At 42.0% G+C, this 22,869-nt stretch overlaps 1 protein-coding gene across 6 annotated transcripts in view; it reads left to right on the forward strand.

The window, feature by feature from the left end:
- The window catches only part of LOC132825531 (inactive rhomboid protein 1-like), a 366,299-nt gene that overhangs the window by 319,804 nt on the left and 23,626 nt on the right, over positions 1-22,869 (forward strand). For all 6 annotated transcript variants that reach the window (XM_060840891.1, XM_060840892.1, XM_060840894.1 and 3 more), the window contains 8 exons: positions 2,434-2,685; positions 5,788-5,899; positions 7,433-7,507; positions 9,551-9,712; positions 13,032-13,135; positions 16,658-16,721; positions 17,686-17,780; positions 22,629-22,704. In XM_060840891.1, the coding sequence (XP_060696874.1) occupies positions 2,434-2,685; positions 5,788-5,899; positions 7,433-7,507; positions 9,551-9,712; positions 13,032-13,135; positions 16,658-16,721; positions 17,686-17,780; positions 22,629-22,704 (940 nt within the window). The remainder of the gene's footprint in view (positions 1-2,433; positions 2,686-5,787; positions 5,900-7,432; positions 7,508-9,550; positions 9,713-13,031; positions 13,136-16,657; positions 16,722-17,685; positions 17,781-22,628; positions 22,705-22,869) is intronic.

The following is a 22,869-nucleotide window of genomic DNA, read 5'->3' on the forward strand; positions in this document are numbered from 1 at the left end:
TGTTACATCAAATTGTAAATAAGCTGTCTGAGAACATGGTGGACATAATGATTTTGACTTGAACTTTGATTCACTGGAGAGAGGGGTACAGGTTGCAAACAGCGTTAAATTAAGTGCAGCTTGTAAAGTCGGCAGATATTGATTTTCAATCTCTCTAATTGGGCAACGTTTAATCTTCCTTCCAAAAATGATTGTGCGATATTTTCTAATGTGGTTAAAAGAATTAAACTTCCTCCCCTTCAATAAAATAAATCTTCTTGCAATATTTGGTGTCTCTATTAATTTAGTCTAAGGTGAGCCCTCAGGTATAATGTACCTTGATGCCGCACAGAAGAGACTATTCAGCTCATCAAGTCCATGCTGTCTCTGAGAACAAATCCAATCAGCCCCATTTCTCTGCTATATTCCCCCATGGCCCTGTCGGTTGATATTCCTCAAATGTCCCCACACAATTTTAATCTCCCATTCCAATGGCTCTCCTCCAGACCTCCTGGAATTATGAAACACTGGAATATTTTGCTGTTGTAACTTTGGGGATCGGGACTGACCTCAACCAGCCTTTCCACTCAATTCTCTTCAGCTGCCTGACTTATTGGAATCTCCATCATAACATAAATCTACTTCAGTGGGTCATCTTGGTTATCTTAAAACACAATTTCCCAAGCTCGCTCTTGGTTTAGCTTCTTATCCAGTTGAGCCACTTGCACCACCTCCTCTCTGTTTTCTGTGCTCCTCTCGGATTTTGTTACCATTGAGGGGGTGGGGGAGCTCTTAACCCCAGGGACAAATGGCTTGTGGCAGGTGAGACGATAAAATGCTTTAAGGTGTCTCAAGTCCCAATTGCTAAAAGGAGGATGGGATCCTTGAGGTAAACATCTTGATTGCATTGCTTGTGGAGAATGTTGCTTCCCGTTATGTACATATAGAAGGTACATAAAAACTCCCTACAGTGTAGAAGCAGGCCATTTGGCCCATTGGATCCACACTGACCCTCCAATAGAGCATGACATCCAGGGTTGCCCCCTACCCTATCCCTGTCACCCTGCATTCTCCATGGCTAACCCACTTAGCCTGCACATCCCTGGACACTATGGGGCAATTTAGCACAGCCAATCACCGAACTGGCACATCTTTGGACTGTGGGAGGCAACCCACAGAGACACAGGGAGAATGTGCAAACTCCACACAGACAGTCACCTGAGGCTGGAATTGAACCTGAGTCCATGATGCTGTGGAGTAGCAGTGCTAACTACTGAACACCACTGTTCTGCCCCCATCCCCCCCACCAACCCTTCAACAATGATAAAATCAGGTGGAGATACAGAAAATATGGAGGAGGAGCTGTAACTGGCTCAACGGGCTGTGAAGCTAAATCTAAGGTTAAGTTGGGAAGTTGTGCTTTAAGGTAACCAAGATGACCCACTGAGAGAGATTTATTTTATAATGGGGATTCTCAGCCTTCCAACGAGTTGATCTGCAGGTGACCAGCCCCCTCAAGCAGTGACCCACACACTTCTCAAGTGCTGTTCAATTCGTCGGTCTACTTGCTTGGCTTTTCAATGTCAGAGTTAGCTCCTGCCCATCAGACAGGAAACCAACTGCACAAAGTTTAAACATGGCTTGCTCTTACATTTAGGAGTGCACGTACATTACCCTTACTTCCAGGTTTCTTGCCTGACAATCCTTCTTTTCTTGGTCGCAGTAAATATTGGGTCCATCCTTTCTCAAACACAAATGAAAGACATCCCAGGAGGTGAAATGTCCCAATTAATTCAGTGTTGTGTTTTCACTGATAGAAGGCAGATAATTGTGGGGTTTCTTTGTAGACAATACCTTACATATTTGAATTTTCACTCCCATGCGTTGAATTTTTTGTTTTCACAAGTGTTTGAATGTCCCTTGCACTTTAATGGTTGTACTGAAAGTAACTTTATCAAATATTATCCACGGTGACACATTGGTTTGTACCACGGCCTCACGTGACTAGGGACCCAGATTTGAATCCACCCTCAGACAGTTGTCTGTGTAGACTTTGCATGTTGTCCTCATGTCTGTGTGGGTTTCCTCCAAAAATCCAAAGATATGTAGGTTTGGTGGATGGCCATGCTAAGTTGCCCATAGTGTCCAGGTATGTGCGGGCCAGGTGGGTTAGTCACGGGAAATGCATGGTTCCAGGGTTAGGGTAGGGGCTGGGTCTGGGTGGGATGCTCTTCGGAGGGACAGCATGAACTTGATGGGCTGAATGGCCTATAAGGTGTATATGATTCTATTTGATGAAATGATCAAAAGCCTAACCATGTTGCATATCTGTTGGGAAACAATAAGACCTGTTTTTATTGGAAAACTGCTTACATTAGAGATGTCGAGGCTGATTGATTGTTGAAGTGTTTACACTTTCCTGGGTCACTGTGAAGAATCATTTGTCATTTTCAGTCCGTTGGAACGGGGCTGGAGAAAGCAGAAGGAAGGAACACCCGCGCAACCCAAGGTGCGGTTACGGCAGGAGGTGGTCAGTGTGAGTGGCCAAAGGAGAGGCCAGCGCATTGCTATACCTGTAAAGAAGTTACTCGCCAAGGAGAAAAGACCGTACGGCCTGGGAATGGTGGGAAAGCTAACAAACCGAACCTATCGCAAGCGGATAGATAGCTATGTGAAGAAACAAATAGATAATATGGATGATCATCGGTATGGAACAGAATCTGATTTGAATTTATAAATTCTGTGAATTTATATATGAAGAGCTGGCTTCCTGGACATTTTTGGTTCTGAGGCACTAACTCAGATGTTTGTCCCCCAAGGTGATATTTTTAAGTCCCGTTTGAAGTGACGGTAGCCATTCTCCCACCTTCATTCATTGGTATATATCTTTTTGATCATCATAGAATCATTATAGTACAGAAGAGGCCCTTTGGCCCATCAAGGTTACTATAGTCCCATAGAGCTGCTCTCTCATCAGAGAGAGAGAGATAACTGGTGGTGAGTTCAACCTGAGGGTCACCATACCTCTCTGAGAGGTCCACAGGTACTGGATTGCATTGACTTCCTCACTCATGAGTTGATTTTTCATGTGTCAATGATGATTGGTGGCAGGTTTTTAAGGATTACAGTCCAGTATGATCTTATCGTTGCCCAGTGGTCTAGTACACTTGCAGCCGGGATAGGAGAGAGAGCCCTAGTTACATTCCCTCCCTGACCTACTGCTAACTGCTTTGTTCTGGCTGACTAATGCTCGGGTTATCTAATCTCTGGTGTTCTCTGGCTAAAGCAGCTGGTATGTTGGCAAACAACATTGGGCAGAAACTTCATCTCCCTCACCTCGAATAATTTGTCTGAAATGAGCAAAACAATTCAAAAGCTCCATGAGTTCAAAGAACTGCATCAATGTTCTCCTGTCTTTTGTGCACGTTATCACACTGTGAAAGCTGACCCTGTCCAAAATATTGTCCAGGCCCCAGACTGAATTAATCACCATTGCGCATTTCTGTTAACTGTTCCTGCTTAGTGCTGCTTACAGAGGATTTTTTAAATTATTGTCAGGCCACTGTAAGCATGTTTGAAAAGTGTTTTGTGAAAAAAATTGCTAAAATATTATTGCTTTATGGCAACGTAAAACTAAATTCTTGTTTTTAAGAAATTCAATTTTTAGTGATTTTGGTTTGCAGTAGACCAGATCCCCTGATTTAAACACTTTTTCTAATAAAACTGTATTAACAAAATTGCACCAGGTTACGAACCTTATGCATATGAAGGAATACTTTTAATACCATTGTTTGTTTATAAATTTTGTTTATAAATTATGTTTACAGTGCTGTGCAAATTGCTGGAAACTTGTGTTTGGTGCTATACAAATGGCTGTAACCTTGAGGGAACAAAAGATCAAACCATTTCTTAACAATGCAGTTTTGAGTGCAGTTTTCAGCTGTACGTAAAACTGCATTCTGCTGTTTCTGTTTTCAATAACAACATGTTGGGATCTGTTTTAAGAGTTTGGAATATATTTGCGCATGTCGGCAGTTCATGTTTGGGGTGAAATGGATGCTGGGTTAAGACAGATGGAAAAATGTAAGTTACTACGTAGGTCGCACTTACCGAGTTGGAAGTGGGAAATTGATTTTGACAGTGTTAGGCTGATTTTAATTTGTACTCTCTCTGCAAAATTGATCCTAGGGCTCAAGCAGAATTTTTAATAGGAATCAGATTACACCAGGAAATGGAAAATGGGAGAAATATATTGCTTGCTGAAATATTACATCCTTGAGGGTTGAACCAAGTGAAGTTGACTGTGCATCCAAGTGGTTACTGGTTCTGAATGATGGCACAGTTAATTGGGAAAGATCATTGTAACTTAGATTCCGTGTACTTCGATTCAATGAGAATGTATATTTTTGAGAGAGTGCCCCAGCGTGGAAAGTAGATTCACTTAGAATAGAATTGACATGGTCAGTAATTCGGTGTGTATTTACACTCCAACGTAATGAGTCTGATGCTGAACGTTTATTCACTCTGCAAGAGACAGCTGATCTGTGAAATCTGGAACTTTTCAGGAGGGTTATGCTTGTGCTAGTGTTGTCACCTGTAACATTACAAATGGGTTTCAGTGTAGTTGAATCATGTCATAATGTCCCTATCCTTAGACTGGGAGGCCTGGGTTCAAGTTCCACCTGTTCTAAGAGTGCATGATCTGAGCAAGTTGAGACAAATACATTTTTCTTCCCCCACATATTTAACATGTTGGCCTCAGTATTAAACATCTGCGCTGTTTTCCCTGGCGCGTCGGAGGCTGAGGGGTGAACTTATAGAGGTTTATAAAATCATGAGGGGCATGGATAGGATAAATAGACAAAGTCTTTTCCCTGGGGTCGGGGGAGTCCAGAACTAGAGGGCATAGGTATAGGGTGAGAGGGGAAAGATATAAAAGGGACCTAAGGGGCAACTTTTTCACAGAGGTTGGTACAGGTATGGAATGAGCTGCCAGAAGATGTGGAGGAGGCTGGTATAATGGCAACATTTAAGAGGCACTTGGATGGGGACATGAATAGGAAGGGTTTGGAGGGATATGGGTTGGGTGCTGGCAGGTGGGACTACTTTGGGTTGGGATAATTGGTCGCCATGGACGGGTTGGACCGAAGGGTTTGTTTCCGTGCTGTACATCTCTGACTCTATGACACCTAAGAGATGTGGCAGAGATTCTGAGTACTTTTAAAAATGCTTACTGGGGAATAAAATTAACAGCCCACTGTAACAGGAAGCCTAATTTTTAAAGTTATTAATTGTTGACCATGTTGCCTAGTGGTCAGGAAACCTAGTAATGAAAGTACTAGAACTATCTTTGACAACATACTGTTATTTGTCGAAAGACTAGAATCTTCGAGATGTACAGCATGTCCTATGCCGACCAGATATCCTAAATCAATCTAGTCCCATTTGGCAGCATTTGGCCCATGTCCCTCTTAAACCCTTCCTATTCATATACTCATTCAGACACCTTTTAAATGTTGTAATTGTATCAGCCTCCACCACTTCCTGTGGCAGCTTGTTCAATATATGTACAACTCGCTGCGTGAAAATGTTGCCCCTAAGGTTCCTTTCAAATCTTTCCCCTCTCACCTTAAAACCCTTCCCTCCAGATTTGGACTCCTGGGGAAAAGACCTTGGCTATTCACCCTATCCATGCCCCTCATGATTTTATAAACCTTTTTTATGTTAGCTGTAATGTTAAATGTTCAAACAATTAGTTCAGGTACAGGGATTTTTTGATCACTAACAGTTGCTAACTTTTCCTTTCAGACCTTTTTTCACGTACTGGATTACGTTTGTGCATATATTGATTACTATCCTAGCAGTGTGTATCTATGGAATTGCTCCAATAGGATTTTCTCAACATGAAACTGTAGATTCAGTAAGTAATAAATCAAAAGCAAAGCAATTATTTCATTTTAACTTTATTCCTGTCACAAGGTAATAATTCTGACACTATTAGTTTAATGGAATGACAATATATTAAATGGGTGTCATATTAACATATTTGAAGTAATTTAGTATCAGTATGAAAACTACAAAAGTATTTTGTTGTGTTCCACCTCTGTTATCATAGAATCCCAACAGTGTGTGGAAGCACGCCGTTTGGCCCATCAGGTCCACACTGACCCTCTGAAGAAGATCCTATCCAGGACCACCCCTGTCCCTGTGTAAGCCTGCACGTCTGGTAGCTAACCCACCTAGCGTGCACACCGATGGACACTTTTTAGCATGCCCAATCCACCTAACCTGCACATCTTTGTACTGTGGGAAGAAACCAGGGCATCTGGAGGAAATCCATGCAGAGACAGGAAGAATGTGCAAATACCACACCGTTATCTGACACTGGAATCAAACCCGGGTCCCTGGTGCTTTGGGTCAGCAGTGCTAACCACTCAGCAACCATGCTGCTCCAGTTATCTGGACTACTTAGTGTTCACCTATGGTCTGGCAACCTTTTGTGGAAAAAGAAACGGTTAACGTTTGGGGTCCAATGACTTTTCTTCAGAACAGTCCAATGGATTCAGAACGTTAACATTGTTTAGAGGCTGCCAGAGCTGCTGAGTCTCTCCAGCACTATGTTTTTATTTCAGACTACCTCCATCCTCAGTGTTTTGTATCTGTTAAATTTTGTTTCTTCTGAAGTTTTGTGAAAGTTAAGTACAGCTGTATATTTAGTGGGGTGTTACACCAGAATGGGCTTATTTTGCATGCCCTGCTTCTGTGAAAATAGTCAAATTAAATAACAGGTCACAGCAAACTACATTTGAGGAGCTCAGAATATCTTCCATACCCCAATCATTTTTAACTCGGCTACTTTCATACGCAGATCAAACTTTGTTGTTATAGTTCATTTAGGTTTCTTTGTCTACTCCTTCAGCAATTTACAGTTTGTCCGATAAGAAGTATTAACTTTACTTGGCAATTGATGTGAGATGAAGGGCTGAATAGTCATCATCAAGAGTACCTGAACTTGGAACATTTAGCTGAATAAAATCACATTCCTTTTCACTGTAATGCCAGCTGTAAATGGTGATGGGGAGAAGGCATTGAAAATCTGAACAATTTCATTACCCATTGATGAACTCTGTGGTTACACCAGAAAGCTCATTGAAAGGTCAGCTCAGTCCAAGGTGGAAAAGGAAACACTCATGGAGTTCTTTTAGGGCTATTCCTGCCACTTACATCGGGTCTACACCTCTTCTGCTGTTACACGGCCAACCCGCTGTATCTTCCACCCAGGACGAGGTGATAAATGGGCCATGTGACAATTAAAAGACCCTTCCTCTTGACCATGTTTTTGGCTATGTATCATGTCATTGATCCTGTCCTTTATGCTCTGGTGTTATGTTGCATTGCCTCAAGTTTATCATTCCCCTAACACATTTTTAATCATTTCCATTTGCTTCCTCAGATATTAAGAAATAAAGGTGTCTATGAAAATGTTAAATTTGTGCAGCAAGAAAATTTCTGGATTGGACCAAACTCTGTGAGTGAGTTTGAATTCTCTTTAGAAGCTTCTGATTTACCTTGGATAAGGATTGTCTTAATCACAAAGTAGCTGATCTCTGGGAAAGTGAATTCTTGAATCACTCTATTAAGCGTTGTTTTTTTGTTGAGCTTAGTGTATCTACCTTGTGATTCTTGTAGATAATATGTGGAGGTGCTGGTGTTGGACTGGGGTAGTTGAGGTCAGAAGTCACACAATACCAGGTTATAGTCCAACAGATTAATTTGAAATCACAAAATTTCGCAATGTTGCTCCTTTGTCAGGTGAAGGAATAGTGTTCAGAAAGCTTGTGATCTCAAATTGTTGGATTATAACTTGGTGTCATGTGACTTCTGGCATTCTTATAGATGACAATCTTTAATTGTTGAAAGATAGCGACCTGGAAATTTGGCTATTTTTGACGTGTTATTTTCTAAGCCACCAATAATTCAGGCAGCAAGCTCATATTTATTAAAGCTGTAAACATGAAGTTTGCTATATTAGTCAAGCCCAAAAAAATTGACTTTTAACACTCTTTAAAACTTTCATAAATGTGAATAAGAGGCTACATAATGTGTAACCTCCGCCCCTGTCGATCCTTCCCAGTAAAGTGGGTCTGCTCTGAGGCAGTAGGGGTCAGCTGTATTCAAGATCCCTGGTCTAATATGCACTGTTTAAACCTGGCTGCAACTCTATTATGGAGAGAAATGCCCCTGTCATGTTCTGGTATTTTAAATAGTTTATCAGTTAATTCTTTGACTTCTGATTGTTACATTTTGAGACTTTCAAGGGTGGGTGTGGAATCCAGTATTTCTCTATTCCTGAATCTTTTGACTGTGAAGAAAATGACTAATGCTGCTCCATTATCAGATTGCAAGGCTTGAACAAAAAATAGAGAGACCTTAATAAAATAGCTATGCCTCATGTGTAAATTAACAAATGTTGTGCGCAGGGTAAACAATGCATCGCAAGTTTGCTTCAAAATTATCAGTTTGGGTTTAAGGATGCTTTGGCATGTTTCAGATACATTTGACTAAAGCTTGCACGTCAGTGTTCCCCACCATCACTGGTCATCACTGGAAGTTAACCCCAAACTACTCCCTGGTTGTTGATAATCGTTTATCCCCTTTACTCTTGCTGCAGTTATACTGAGGCTACACCTTGACAATTATGTGCAGTTTTGGTTTCCTATTCTGAGGAAGGACATTCTTGCTATTGAGGGAGTCCAGAGAAGATTCACCCACACTGATTCCCAGGGTGGCAGCACTGACATGTGAAGAAAGACAGGATTGATTGGTTTCTCGCTGGAATTTAGAAGAATGCGTGGCCATCTCATAGAAACATATAAAATCTTGATTGGACTGGACAGGCTAGATGTGGGGAGAATGTTCCTAACGCTAGGACATTCCAGAAATAGAGGTCTGTCTAAGAATAAGGGGGAAGCCATTCAGGACTGAGATGAGGAAGAATGTCTTCACTCAGAGAGTTGTGAACCTGGGGAATTCTCTCCCACAGGAAGCTGCTGAAGTCAGTTTGTTAGATATATTCAAGAGGGAGCTGAACGTGGTGCTTGCAGCTAAAGGGATCAAGGGAGAAAACAGGATGCTGAAATTGAATGATCAGCCATGATCATATTGACTGGTGGGGCAGGCTTAAAGGGCCAAGTGGCCTACTCTTGTCCCTATTTTCTATGTTTACAATATGAAGTCATGATATTGTATTCCTCTATGCTCTAACCACCACATTTTAACTCCAAGAACGGAGTGCAAAAGGCAAATGAGCACTGTTATTTCAAAGTGGTTTGGCCGAAACATTAATATTACTGCTGAAATTTTGTATTCTTCTGCAAAATGTTCAGTATAAAGTTGAAGCCTGTGCTTGCATACATTGACAGCTCTTTTACTCCTGCGTTTTGGTCTGTTGAACTCTTTGTTCTGGTTGCATCAGACATTATTGTGTCATTCATAGATATCCTTCCTTTAATGAATTCATAGTCAGGCTGGAATTTTATTGCATTTGCCATAATTGTCATTCTTGTTGCAGGAAGCCTTAATTCACCTTGGAGCGAAGTTCTCTCCTTGTATGAGGCAAGACCAGCAAGTACATGAACTGATTGCACAGAAAAGACAAGAGGAAAATAAATCGGCATGCTGCGTACGAAACGACAAGTCAGGGTGTGTACAAACCTCGGAGAAAGAGTGCTCGGTAGGTGAATGGTTTTCAGAAAACCGTTTTAAATCACAAAATTAAGAAAAATCGCTGCATCGTATTGCTGGTCAGTTGACTGATCTTTTTCGAAAGGCAGATTTATATGACTGAGCTGTAAGTGTTGTTCCACCAAACGATTCCTTTAAGTTAGAGGAGGGCTGATCATTGTTATATACATCCTCTGCGCTACTAACTGTCAGAATTTGTGCAGATATGGACAGTATATTATAGGTGATCAGTACACTTCGAGATTTTCATCATTACTCTGGATCCTCAGTCTGATCAGGATGATGTATCCAGGGTAACAAGACCCATATAATTGGGAGCATATATAATAACTTAGAGAGAGAGGCAAGTCTGTTTTTCAAAGGCAGACTTAAGATGCATGTTTTTCTAAGTTGGAAGCTTTATTCCAACAAGACTAAAAAGACTTTTTTTAAAAATCAAGAGGGGCAATTTTTTACACAGACGGTGGTTCATGTGTGGAATGAACTTCCACAGGAAGTGGTGGATGTGGACTCAGTTATAGTGTTCAAGAGTCATTTAGATATGTACATGAATAAGAAATGTCTGGAGGGATATAGGCCAAGAGCAGGCAGGTGGGGCTATTTTACTTTGGGATTATGGTCAGCATGGATCAGTTGGACCGAAGGGTCTGTTTCCATGCTGTATGACTCTATAACATTTATATGAAGTGTACTTCTCCTTCCCATTGTAACAGGATTGCTGCAAACTTTGTTTTAAGTAGCACCTTATTAACCAGCAGTCTTGATAAACTGGCAAAAATAATACACCTCAAACTCCGTGACCGACTGCGATGTCCAAGTATTGATCCTGTTAATAAATTATAACAGTGATGAGTGTACCCCCTTCATTACACTCCTATTACTCACTGTGTGTTTTCACATTGATTTTAGGAGGTATATTGATGTTTTAACATGGATTTTTTTTAAGGATGTTGATGTCTGAAAGCTTCGCTTGGTCAGGATTCATTGCAGTTATGCACACTTCTTGATTGTAAGGAACATTGATCATTCAGCACACTCCTGGTCCTATCAGTGCCAGTTAATAAAATATTTGCTGTGTTTCCAAAGTGTGAGACCTCAAGGACTTTCACAAGAGGGAAGAAGGAATATGGATATCGGCTTTTAATAAGGAAACAAATCTTGTATCTGGGTGAGGGTCGTTAGGATTTGGCTGTTCCACATCTAGTATAAGGCCCAGATGCTCAGCCACCTCAGACTTCCATACTTTCTGATGAATATTAAGCTGTACCTGTTTAGTGATGGGTTTAGTAAAGCTGTTCTGTGGTCGGGGATACTCATTTTGCCCCAGTTCACTCTTTCTGTAGCATAAATGCCTTTGCAACAAATCTTATCTTTTATTGTGAACATTCACATCCGTTTTATATTGTTTTATCCATTTTGGCTAGGTCACTTTTCCCTTCAACGTCTAATCCTCCTTAAGTCAGATTTGTTCCAAAGGAATTGGATTCCAGATACAGCCCCCAATCTGTCACAGACCGACAGAATGCACATGCTGTTGGCTGTCTGCGATCAGCATGTTTTGTATGGAAAGAAGCCAGTCTTGTCTTAACCTTAGAATATGCATTCCATTTAATTAATTCAGAAGCATGCTTTCATGAGATTAAAATAAAGGCTTTTTTTTTGTCTCTCACTATCCCAAATTAATGCAGCATCTTACTTAGTTTGTGCTTTCTCTTCTCTCTTGCACACACCACCCTGAACCCCCACAGTCACATGGCTGCCTGGTAGCTTCTCAAATGGATTTGATAACTTAAAATTGAAGTGAGATTCTCTTAACTCAGAGTTCATGGCAGATTGTGTCACTTCTGGTTATAGAGCACCTAGAATTGGGCCCTCCGGTAATAACAGTGCAGTCATTGAAACCGTTTTGAATTCACAACGACAGGGCTAACATTGCTGAGTCCTGTTTGAATGGGGAGGGAGGCTCTGGGTGTAGTATGGCAGGACAGAGGCCATTGTGATACAGTGGAGATTGATAGTAGCCACTGAGTTTTAATCTTTCCTTTTCCATTATGGAACACAGAAATGGGCTAAATCTTTCGTGAAATAACTCCAAAGAGGCCGTATCTCATTACCAAGTCACCCTTTGTTTACATGTGAAGAGTCCTTGACACTGATCCAGTTCCCTCTGAACCAGCTCTGAGTGGACAGAATGTCTGACACACCTGTTTATATCTGTCAGCCAGGGCTCCCTAATTGGATCAGGTTACATAGAACAATACAGTACAGGCCCTTTGGCCCTCGATGTTGTGCCCACCTTTTATCCTACTCAAAGATCAAGCTAACCTACATACCCTACATTTTACTCTCATCCATGTGCCTATTCAAGAGTCACTTAAATGTCCCTAACATATCTGACTACTACCTCTGCTGGCAGTGCATTCCTCACACCCACCATTCTGTGTAACGAATCTACCTCTGACATCTCCCCTAAATCTTTCTCCAATCACCTTAAAATTATGTCCCCTCGTGATAGCCATTTCACTCTTGGAAACAGCTCCAATCAGGCCACTCCTGTTTTATGGACAGTGAGAGCCTTTTTCCTTAGATGGTGATAGCTAGCACAAGGGGCATAGCTTTAAACTGAGGAATGATAGATTTAGGATAGATGTTAGAGGTAGTTTCTTTACTCAGAGAATAGTAGGGGTGTGGAACGCACTGCCTGCAACAATAGTGGACTCACCAACCTTAAGGGCATTTAAATGGTCATTGGAGAGACATATGGATGATAATGGAAGAGTGCAAGTTAGATGGGCTTCAGACTGGTTTCACAGGTCAGTGCAACATCGAAGGCCGAAGGGCCTGTACTGTCCTGTAGTGCTCTATGAACTATGAGGTCCATCTGGCTGACTATGTTACAATCACGACGTTTAAGTGCTGCTCTGTCCTTGAATGATGATATTTGTGAATTTCACAAATGACTAACTGATGTCATGTCCATATTGCATTAGGTATTCAGTAAACACTTGATGCTGTCTTAGGCCAAATGCTAAAAGTCAAATGATTTGCAGCAGTTACCTTGACCACTGATTCGTGTCCAATTTTTAAAAGTATTTACTCAAAGTTCATACTGTGACTTGTCTATATTAGACATGACTTCAACCAATGGGGAAGAGCGAATACTTCAAGGAAATTCCCAACTGGATATTGCTGGCAGTGGAAGAGATGTGTTTTGGCAGGGAGTTCTGAAATCTATGTAATCAAACCAGTGAGTCATGCCTATGGATGTTACAAAGTGAATATCTAACAAAGCATATTATTTCTTCTAGTCAACTCTTGCTGTCTGGGTGAAGTGGCCAATGCATAAAAGCGTTCCATTATTGGCTGATAAAACTTACCGAAATTACGGCTCAGTTTGCCATCAGGACCCAAGGTAATTATGTCACATTTTGTTAGCCAACTTAAAATTAGTTGATCTAAAGTTAGTTCTGTCATGGCTATAGCTTCCTCATTAAGATTAAAACAGTGCAAAACTTAAACCATTGATAGGCCAGAAGAAGATCTTAATTTTCATTCCTGCTTTCTGAATTAGCTGATGTCATGAGGACAATACAATGGACGTCCAAATATTCAAAGTTTGTGCGAAGATTTGTAGCTCGGATACCCGCGCAACTTTATCAACAGATGCCTAAGAGATAGACCACGAAACGAGGACATGCCACAACCAAAAGGACTAGCCACACTACCATACATCAGGAGCGTTTCAGAACTGACAGCCAGACTACTGCGACCCCTAGGACTCATAACGGCGCACAAACCAACAGCCACGCTCAGACAACAACTCACTAGAACGAAGGACCCAATACCCAACATGAGCAAAACTAATGTGGTTTATAAAATACCATGCAGGGACTGCACAAAACACTATATAGGACAAACAGGAAGACAGCTAACAATCCGCATACATGAACACCAACTAGCCACGAAACGACACGACCAGCTATCCCTAGTAGCCACACACTCAGACAACAAACAACATGAATTCGACTGGGAAAACACTACTATCATAGGGCAAGCCAGACAGAGAACAGCCAGGGAATTCCTAGAGGCATGGCATTCATCCACAAATTCCATCAACAGACACATCGACCTGGACCCAATATACCAATCACTACAGCGGACAGCTGAAACTGACACCCAGAAGCGGCAAGGACGGACCACTATAAATGCCGGAAGAAACATCAAAGAAGCGCTTCGCAGGAGGCTCCACAGCACTGATGATGTCTCCTAGCCAGGGGACGAAACGTTTGCAACAAAAACTTCCAGCTCGGCGAACAGAACCACTACGACGTCCAAATATCTGTGTTCTGGAGGGCAGTGTGCTCCAAATTCAGTCATGCCTGCTAAATATTTCCAGGGCTGAGGACTTCTCAATCCAGCTCAGAATCTGGGACCTCCCGAGTGTAGGAGGCCCACAACACTCCCTACCTAGATACATTACCGCATGGGGGAAGGGCACCCGAACATCACTCCTACTGATTGTAATGAGACCTAGAAATAAGTTGAGAGACAGTGATCGAAAACTCAAACTTAACGAGAAGGAATAGTTATGATCAATCCTAAACTGTAACTTCAACCTTTAGAAAGCAAAGTTAGATTAGTTTAGAGAGTTTATTTTAAAAAAAAATACCCCTGACCTTCCTTGATGTGCTCCAGGCAATTCCCCTTGGGTTGACTCACTCTAATGTGAATAATGCAGAGGTTTGGGCTGAGCTCTGGCCCGAAACGTCGAATTTCCTGTTCCTTGGATGCTGCCTAACCTGCTGTGCTTTAACCAGCAACACATTTTCAGCTCTAATCTCCAGCATCTGCAGACCTCACTTTTTACCTGAGGTAGGGGGGGACAGGACATAGTTGGGAGTGTCGGTGGGGAAACTGCTGGCATGGAGTAATCATCCATTATTACTAACTTTGGCACAGCTCTGTTAGCTAAATGATCCTTACACTGGGAGCACCATCATTAGGTGTGTGGTGGTTGTCTGCTGTTTGTATCCTTCTCAGGTCCCTATGAACTGACTGATTGTTTTTTGTTCTGAATGATGTCATGCCTTTTAATGTCTCTGCTGGCAGATACTGTATCAGAGAGAGCCACTCCTGCCCCCTGGAGGCTGAAAGCTTCGAATTGCAAGATCTAACGATCCTCCCCAGATTGATTTAAAAACAAATGAGTTAAGTTGAAATTCCTGAATTTGGAAACCGTGGACTTTGACAGTGCTTTCCTTCTGACTGAATTTGCCATTTGAAAGGCAGGGAAAAGTTCTGCCCTATATTAATGTAAATCCTAAATTCCTGGAGATGGTGAGAGCCTGCAAGTCCAGGAATCTGTTTCTCTTCGGTGGCTTCTCTGGGGCCACTCTGCCAGCAAACTGCCAGCTAGAATTCCGAATTTTTGAGGCATTTCAGCTTCAGTTGTACTTAACTCTGGATACTTTCTGAAGCTTTCAAGTATGTTGTTCTTTTCTCTCCCAATACCAGTGTCCAACTTATTTGGTGATAGTTTATGTCACCAAAGTGATATGAAATTGTTTGTAACTCGACAGCGTGCAAGCCCCTTTGAGGGATGGAGAATATTACAAAGAATTTGTAGCAGGCATTGGAAAGAATGGCTTAAGAAATTCCAGGAAACCTGCAGCAGCTGCTCTGTGGTTGATGTCAAATGATTGCACTGAGTCCCAAAGAGGGGTCAGGACCAATTCCCCCGTTTCTCCCACTCCCCCCCCCCCCCCCCCCCCCCAAAATAAAGGTCAGGCTACCAACTGAAACCCTGGGTCACGAGCTCTGCAACATCAATGGCTGTCATTGTCCTGTGATTAATGCTGCTGCTTCATTGGCTTGGAGTTCTGATACTGCCCCAACACCCCAAAACCCCCCACAATTTATAAAGCTCTGCCTTAGAAGGTACAATAGTTTGTTACAGTGAGCTGACTACAGTTGTTAGGCCGGCAGGTGAGATTTGCCGTACCATGGCACAGTGGTTAGCACTGCTGCCTCACAGCGCCTAGGACCCAAGTTCAATTCCAGCCTCGGGCGACTGTCAGTGGGAGTTTGCACATTTTCCCAGTGTCTGTAGGGGTTTCTTCTGGGTGCTCCAGTTTCCAAAGATGTGCAGGTTAAGTGGATTGGCCATGGGCAATGTAGGGTTACGCGGATAGGGAAAGGAGGTGGGTCTGGGTGGGATGTGTTCAGAGGGTCAGTATGGACTTGATGGGCTGAATGGCCCCCTTCCACACTGTAGGGATTGTATGATTCATCCTCTTGTCTTAAACAGTAATGAATGTCTACATTTATTTCTAATACATTTAAAATTATACTTTATGGTAGCGATATCTTTGAAAATAGTAACTACTCCAATTTAAGGCAGCATGGTGGCCTCAGTGGTTAGCACTGCTGCCCCACAGCGCCAGGGACCCAGGTTCGATTCCAGCCTTGGTCTGAGTGGAGTTTGCACACACTCTGTGTCTGCATGGGTTTCCTCCCACAGTCCAAAGGTGTGCAGGTTAGGTGAGTTGGTCATGCTAAATTGCCAATAGTGTTCAGGGATTTGCAGGTGAGGTGCATTAGTCAGGGGTAAATGTAGAGTAATAAGGGAATGGGTTTGGGTGGGATAGTCTTTGGAGGGTTGGTATAAATTTGTTGGGCTAAAGGGCCTGTTTCCACACTGTGAGGGATTCTATGAATTCTATCTGATGAATGTGAATGCAGAATTATATCCAGAGAGAATTTCAAAGGGTGTGTGAGAATGTCTGAATTCCCCACAGCCGTAGCCCTGAGGTGATCATTTATTGAGAAGGTTTGCTACTCCAGCAAGAAGAAGAATAAAAACCAAATATTAACAAACCTATGGTATAATTTTTGTTCTTTGTGTTGTTTCTCCCTTGTTCTGCCTTCCCTTCAGGTTTTGTATTGAACCTGGTTCTGTTCCTCCTCATGAATGGCCTGATGACATCACCAAGTGGCCGGTAAGACCCGACATTAATGTTTCCTGTAGTTGCAATTTTCATTTACCGAATGTGCTAGCTTAAACTCTCAATTGTGGTGTAGCTGCTAATGGGCTGCAATGTGAGTTTTCACTTCCACATCAAAATGTCGCATGGTCAGAACAGAATTGATCAGAAAGAGCTGTCCCCATTGGCAAAAGGATCAAGAACCAGGCACTAATTTTAACACAATTGGCAAAAGGAGCAATGGTAACGGAGGAAAATTGTCTTCACGTAGTGAGTGGTTAGGATCGTGGAGTGCGCTCTAAATAAATTGGGTATTGAGTAAAATTTCAAACTATGTGAACGATACCAAAAACATGGAGGTGTGACATGGTGAAAATGATGCTGATTACCTGTGAGGGGATATCACCGAATGGAATTTACTACCGAACAATGTGAGGTGATGCATTTTGGCAGAAGAGATTCAGAATGTGGCCTTAATGGCACAGTTGATAGCGTAGGGATAGTGCAGATCTTGTGGGGTTCATGTGCATCCACCTTTGAAGCACCAATTGAGAGAGTGGTGAGCTCCATAAATAGATGCATCAACTTCACTGTTGGTCCAACCTACCACCTCCACCCACTGACCTCCTGAATGGGAAACCGGAGAGACAAACTGACATAATGTCTCCCAGTGCCCAAACCAAGCTTTGTCAGACACGATACCCCTCCCCACTGACCTAACGGTGCCTTCCCTCACCCCAATTTTGACTTTCATAAACGCTCACCCACTTATGTGGCACTCTACTTTCTCACCGCATGTCATCCTAGCCCCAAACCCTCTCACCCAACCTTGCCTTCACAGTGGATATGATCCAGGCAATGATAATCATCCTGGAGCATAGACACACCGCCCACTCCCTGTGCACATCCATGTGGTTGAAGGTGCAACACAGTGAATAATGGGAAAGTTTCTTCTACTGTAACTTTTTTTTTGTTTCAGATTTGCACTAAAAGCACTGCTGGAAACCACACCAACCTTCCACACCTGGACTGTGTGATCACAGGCCGACCCTGCTGTATTGGCACCAAAGGAAGGTGAGTCTGTGCTCTGATCTGCTACAGAGTCCTGCATGTGGAAAACGAGGACTGGCTGAATCATCGTATGAAAGTGAGAACTGCAGATGCTGGTGATCAGAGTTGAGGGTGGAGTGCTGGAAAAGCCCTACCAGTCAGGCGGCATCAGAGGAGCAGGAGGGAGACTTTTACCCAAAACATCGATTCTCCTGATTTTTGGATGCTGTCTGACCGGCTGTGCTTTTCCAACACCTCACTCTCAATTCTGAATCATTATACATTTCAATCAAAGATCAAAGTGATGATTTGACAAGCAAATAGGGTTAAGTGTTCCAGGGCGTGCTATGAGCTTGAGACTCTTGGAATCTCTGTGGAGTGCTGTTGGTCAGGGTTAAACTTAACAACAATGTGAACATTGGTGACTTTATTGTCCCCCTTTCTATTTTAACCAGTCTGATGTGTGCAGGCAATCTTAGCTTCATGTTATTTTACACCAAACACTTCCCTCTAGTGGTTAGCTAGGATTGCCTTGTAGATTATAACTGATGTGTAGAGTGAATGGAGATTGTAAACTGAATAACATGCTCTCATTCTCTCTTCTATAGTTTCATTAATGGCATCAGAGTATAAGAATACAGTGTTACTTTGAAAATAGAGTGTTGCTGGTCAAATTGTACATTTTCCTATTTCTAAATTGCTTCTTCGCATCCATCCACTTCAAACCTTCTTACCTCTTTAAAATGGAAGCGGAGTATTTTATGTTTATATTAATCCCTGTATTTTTTTTTTAAATTCCCACTAATATTTCTTTGATCTTGCTATTACCTGGAGTTTCTGGCCTCACTCTGAGACATACCCATGGTCCTTGAGGAGAGGAGCTGTCTGACCCTACAGAGTGGTTCTGTTCACTTTAATGGTGTTCATCACTTGGCAGTGACCTAACACTGACCTGCTGAGGCTGGACCTGAGAGATGAGCACTCAAGAGCAAGTAGCGGTTAAACATAAACAGGACCTTGTAAGTGGGTGTTCCAGGTAGACAGGGTGGTGAAGAAGGCTCACTTGTCATCATCGGTCAGAGCACTGAGTAGAGGAGTTGGGCATCATGTTACGCTCTACAGGACATTGGTCAGGTCACATTTGGAATACTGCATAAAGTTTTGGTCATCCTGCTATAGGAAGGATGTTATTAAACAAGAAAAGGTGTGAAAAAATTTACAAGAATGTTAATGGGACCAGAGGGTTTGTGTCATAAGGAAAGGCAGATAGGCTGGAAATTTTTCTCCCTGGAGTGTCAGAGGCTGAGGGGTACCTTATTGAGGTTTATAAAATCATGAGGTGCATGGATAAGGTGAATAGACAAGTTTATTTTCCCCAGGCTAGGGAAGTTCAGAACTAGAGGGCATGGGTTTAAGTTGAGGGGGGAAAGATTTAAAAGGGACCTGAGGGATAAATTTTTTCACGCAGAGAGTGGTGCATGAATGGAATGAGCTGCCAGAGGAAGTGGTAGAGGCTGGTACAATTACAACATTTAAAACGCATGTGGATGGGTTTATGAATAGGAAAGATTTAGAGGGATGTGTGGGCCAAACACCGGCAAATGGGACTAGTTCAGTTTAGAATATCTGCTCAGCTTGGACCAAAGGGCCTGTTGCCATACTGTATGACTTTATGACTCATTACTGGGAGTGAATTGTTGCTATTTCACAAAATATTGACTGTAATATTAAAATACTTACTGCCTTTTCTCTATGTTGCACCCATGCATGGAACACTGCTTTATTCCTTTGTGGGGAAAGATATAAAAGGGACCTAAGGGGCAACTTTTTCACACACAAAATGGTGTGTGCTTGGAATGAGCTGCTAGAGGAAGTGGTGGAGGCTCATTAAATTCTAGCATTTAAAAGGCATCTGGATGGGTATAAGAATAGGAAGGGTTTAGAGGGATATGGGCTAAATGCTGGCAAACAGGGCTAGATTAATTTAGGATATCTGTTAGGCATAGACAGGTCAGACCGAAGGGTCTGGTTCCATGCTGTACATGGCTCGTTAACTTGAGTGTGGACATTGCTGGCTAGGGCCAGCATTAATTGCCCAAAAGGAGGCAGTGGTGAGCTGTTGTCATGAAGCCCTGCCGTCCATGCAGTGTAGGGATTCCTGCTGCGTTGTTCGGGAGTTTTCCAGGATTTTGACCCAGTGACACTCCTAGAAATGTGAATAAGCAGAGTTTAAAAATGTTATGATAAATACTGAATTTTACTAGCATTGTGCTGCCATCAAATTGCTTTCATGTCATCATTACAATAAAGTAAATGAAAAAGGCTATTGCGAGGCTTTGTTTCTCATGCATTGGAGTGTATTGGATAGAAGTCATACTACAGTGGTCTAAAGCTCGAGTTATATGATATCAGTTCTGCCACCACACCTCAGGAAGGATGCAGATGGAAAGCTGATTCACCAAATTATAAGGAGGGGTGACATTTACATATTGTTATAATTTTAAGGGATTTGAGATGATTGGGAGAGATAGCAAGAAATTATTTCTTCATTAATTGATGAAAAGCTGCTGGGCATTGGAGTAAACACAATTCAAATTGGATCCTGAACTGATGCAAGTGTAATGAAAAACTGGCTGTGTGAAATGCTCAAATCATCTAGACACTTTTTATAAGCTTACTATCTCTTTGGCATTTTAGAAAAATGTATTGTCTAGTGTTCACTGTTGAAACATTGTGGCACTTTGAGCCAGGGGCACCACTGTATAATGGGAGATTTTCCAACTGTGCTACCCATTCTACAGTTACCATATCTAAACTTGTGATTGAAATGCAGTTCAGCATTAAGTGAAGATGAAATAGATATTTAACAGAGGCCCAAGTCAAGGTAACTAAATGAGATAGAGTGTAAAACAGATTGCTGCTTCACTATCTCCCATTTCACACTTCCCTCTATGGAGCAGTTCTACCCTGTGTTTTACAAACTCTAGCAGATTCTAATTCCTATAGAAGTATTGGATCTCCATGGAAGTGCATGGTGGTGCACTTAATGTTGATGAGATGCATCAGATCAAAAATTGACAAAAGTTTTTCTTTAAAATCCGAAAGAACTGCAGATACTGGAAATCAGAAACAAAAGCAGAAATTGCTGCTAAAGGTCAGCAGGTCTGGCAGCATCTGTGGAGAGAAATCAGAGTTAACACTTCTGGTCCAGTGACCCTGCAAACAGTGTCTAATCTGTACTTCAGTATTGCCTATTTTGGAAGCAGCTCACACACGGACACTTGATTTTAAAAATCATTTGCTGGCCTGATTTACTACTTTGCAATTAAAACATTACCTGCATATTGTCAGCATTTTGATCATCCCCGTGATTTCTTTAGCTGTGTGTGTGTGTGTGTGTGGGGGCGTGTGTGTGGGCGTGTGACCAGTCATCAGTATTGCTCCTGCCAGAGATTCAAATTAGTCCCACTGATGAGAGGCTTGTTACTATTGGAGACGGCCTGTGCTACTCCATACCACTTGCAAACAGCCCAAATGAGAATAAAATGATTGTAGAACTCCTGAGTCTTTGCAAACAGCCTTAAAGAGGAATGTAGCTCAATATTTCAGAGGCGGCCCAGTCATTACGACTCAAAAACGGCCCGGTATGAAATGTGTGTCTTCCTTGTTCAGTTGTGCGTTGCTGCTTATTTCTCACATTATCCCAGATTCTCCATTTTCCTTCTTTAAAGGCTGTGTGTAGTGTTTATTTTGTTAACAGAAGGCAGACTTGTCATCTTTAAAAGCATCATTAGCTAAATGAACTTTTCGATTGTAAGTTCAGATTGTAGAGAATATTAGAGACATACAGCACGGAAACAGACCCTTTTGGTCCACTCAGTCCATGCCAACCATAATCCCAAAACTATAAACTCGTCCCACCTGCCTGTTCCTGGTCCATATCCCTCTAAACCTTTCCTATTCATATACTTATCCAAATGTTTTTTAAACATTGTAACTGTACAGCATCCACAGCTTCCTCTGGAAGCTCATTCCACACACAAACCACACTCTGTGGAAAATAAAAGTTGTCCCTAATGTCATTGTTCAATCTTTCTCCTTTTACCTTAAAAATATACCCCATCATCTTAAACTTTCCCCATACTCAGGAAAAGACGTCTCCCATTCACCTTATATTTTATAAACCTCTATAAGATCGTCTCTAAACCTCCTATGCTCCAGTGAAAAAAAAGTCCCAGCCCATCCAGCATCCCCTTCTAACTCAAACCCTCCATAGCTGGCAACATCCTGGTAAATCTCTTCTGAACCCTCTCTAGCTTAATAGTATCCTTCTTATAACTGGGAGACCAGAACTGGACACAATACTCTAGAAAAAGCCTCACCAACATCCTGTACGACCTTAACTTAATATCCTAACTCCTATACTCAAAGGTCTACACAATGAAGGCAAGCATGCTAACTGCCTTCTTAACCACTCTATCTATATATGATGTAAATTATGTACCTGAACCCCTAGTTCTCTCTATTCTACAACACTACCCAAGGCCCTCCTATTAATTGTATAAATCTTGCCTTTGTTTCTTTTTTTACCAGAATGCAATGCCTCGCATTTATCCAAATTAAACCCCATTTGCTGCTTTTCAGCCCATTGTTGGTGAATTTTGATAGATAAAGCTTGCATTTTCACTCTAACAGCAGGATTGTTCTTTCTTCAGTTGGATAAGGCATCTGGCAAATGTAAGTGCGGGAGGATTGGTGCACAGCCTTGTCTTCAAATTCTGATGCTCCAATTTTCAACTGCCTTGAACCTCAAGACCTAGCGTGTTTATGGACATGGTGCAATAATGTGAATGTTTGGGTTTTTTTTTGCAGATGTGAGATAACATCAAGAGAATACTGTGAGTTTATGAAAGGTTACTTCCATGAAGAAGCGACACTATGTTCTCAGGTTTGTATCAGCACTTCCCCTTCATTCCTGTTAAGATTTCAGGAATAGCTGTTAGCTGTGTGAAATGGTCAACTGCAATACTTCAGGCATAATGTATTCCTGCCTTTAAGTGGTGCCATTACAGGGTTGTGGAATTCTAATACAATTTAGAATTATTAAAGCAAC

This window comes from Hemiscyllium ocellatum, chromosome 20, assembly GCF_020745735.1.
Source record: "Hemiscyllium ocellatum isolate sHemOce1 chromosome 20, sHemOce1.pat.X.cur, whole genome shotgun sequence".
Taxonomy (NCBI): domain Eukaryota; kingdom Metazoa; phylum Chordata; class Chondrichthyes; order Orectolobiformes; family Hemiscylliidae; genus Hemiscyllium; species Hemiscyllium ocellatum.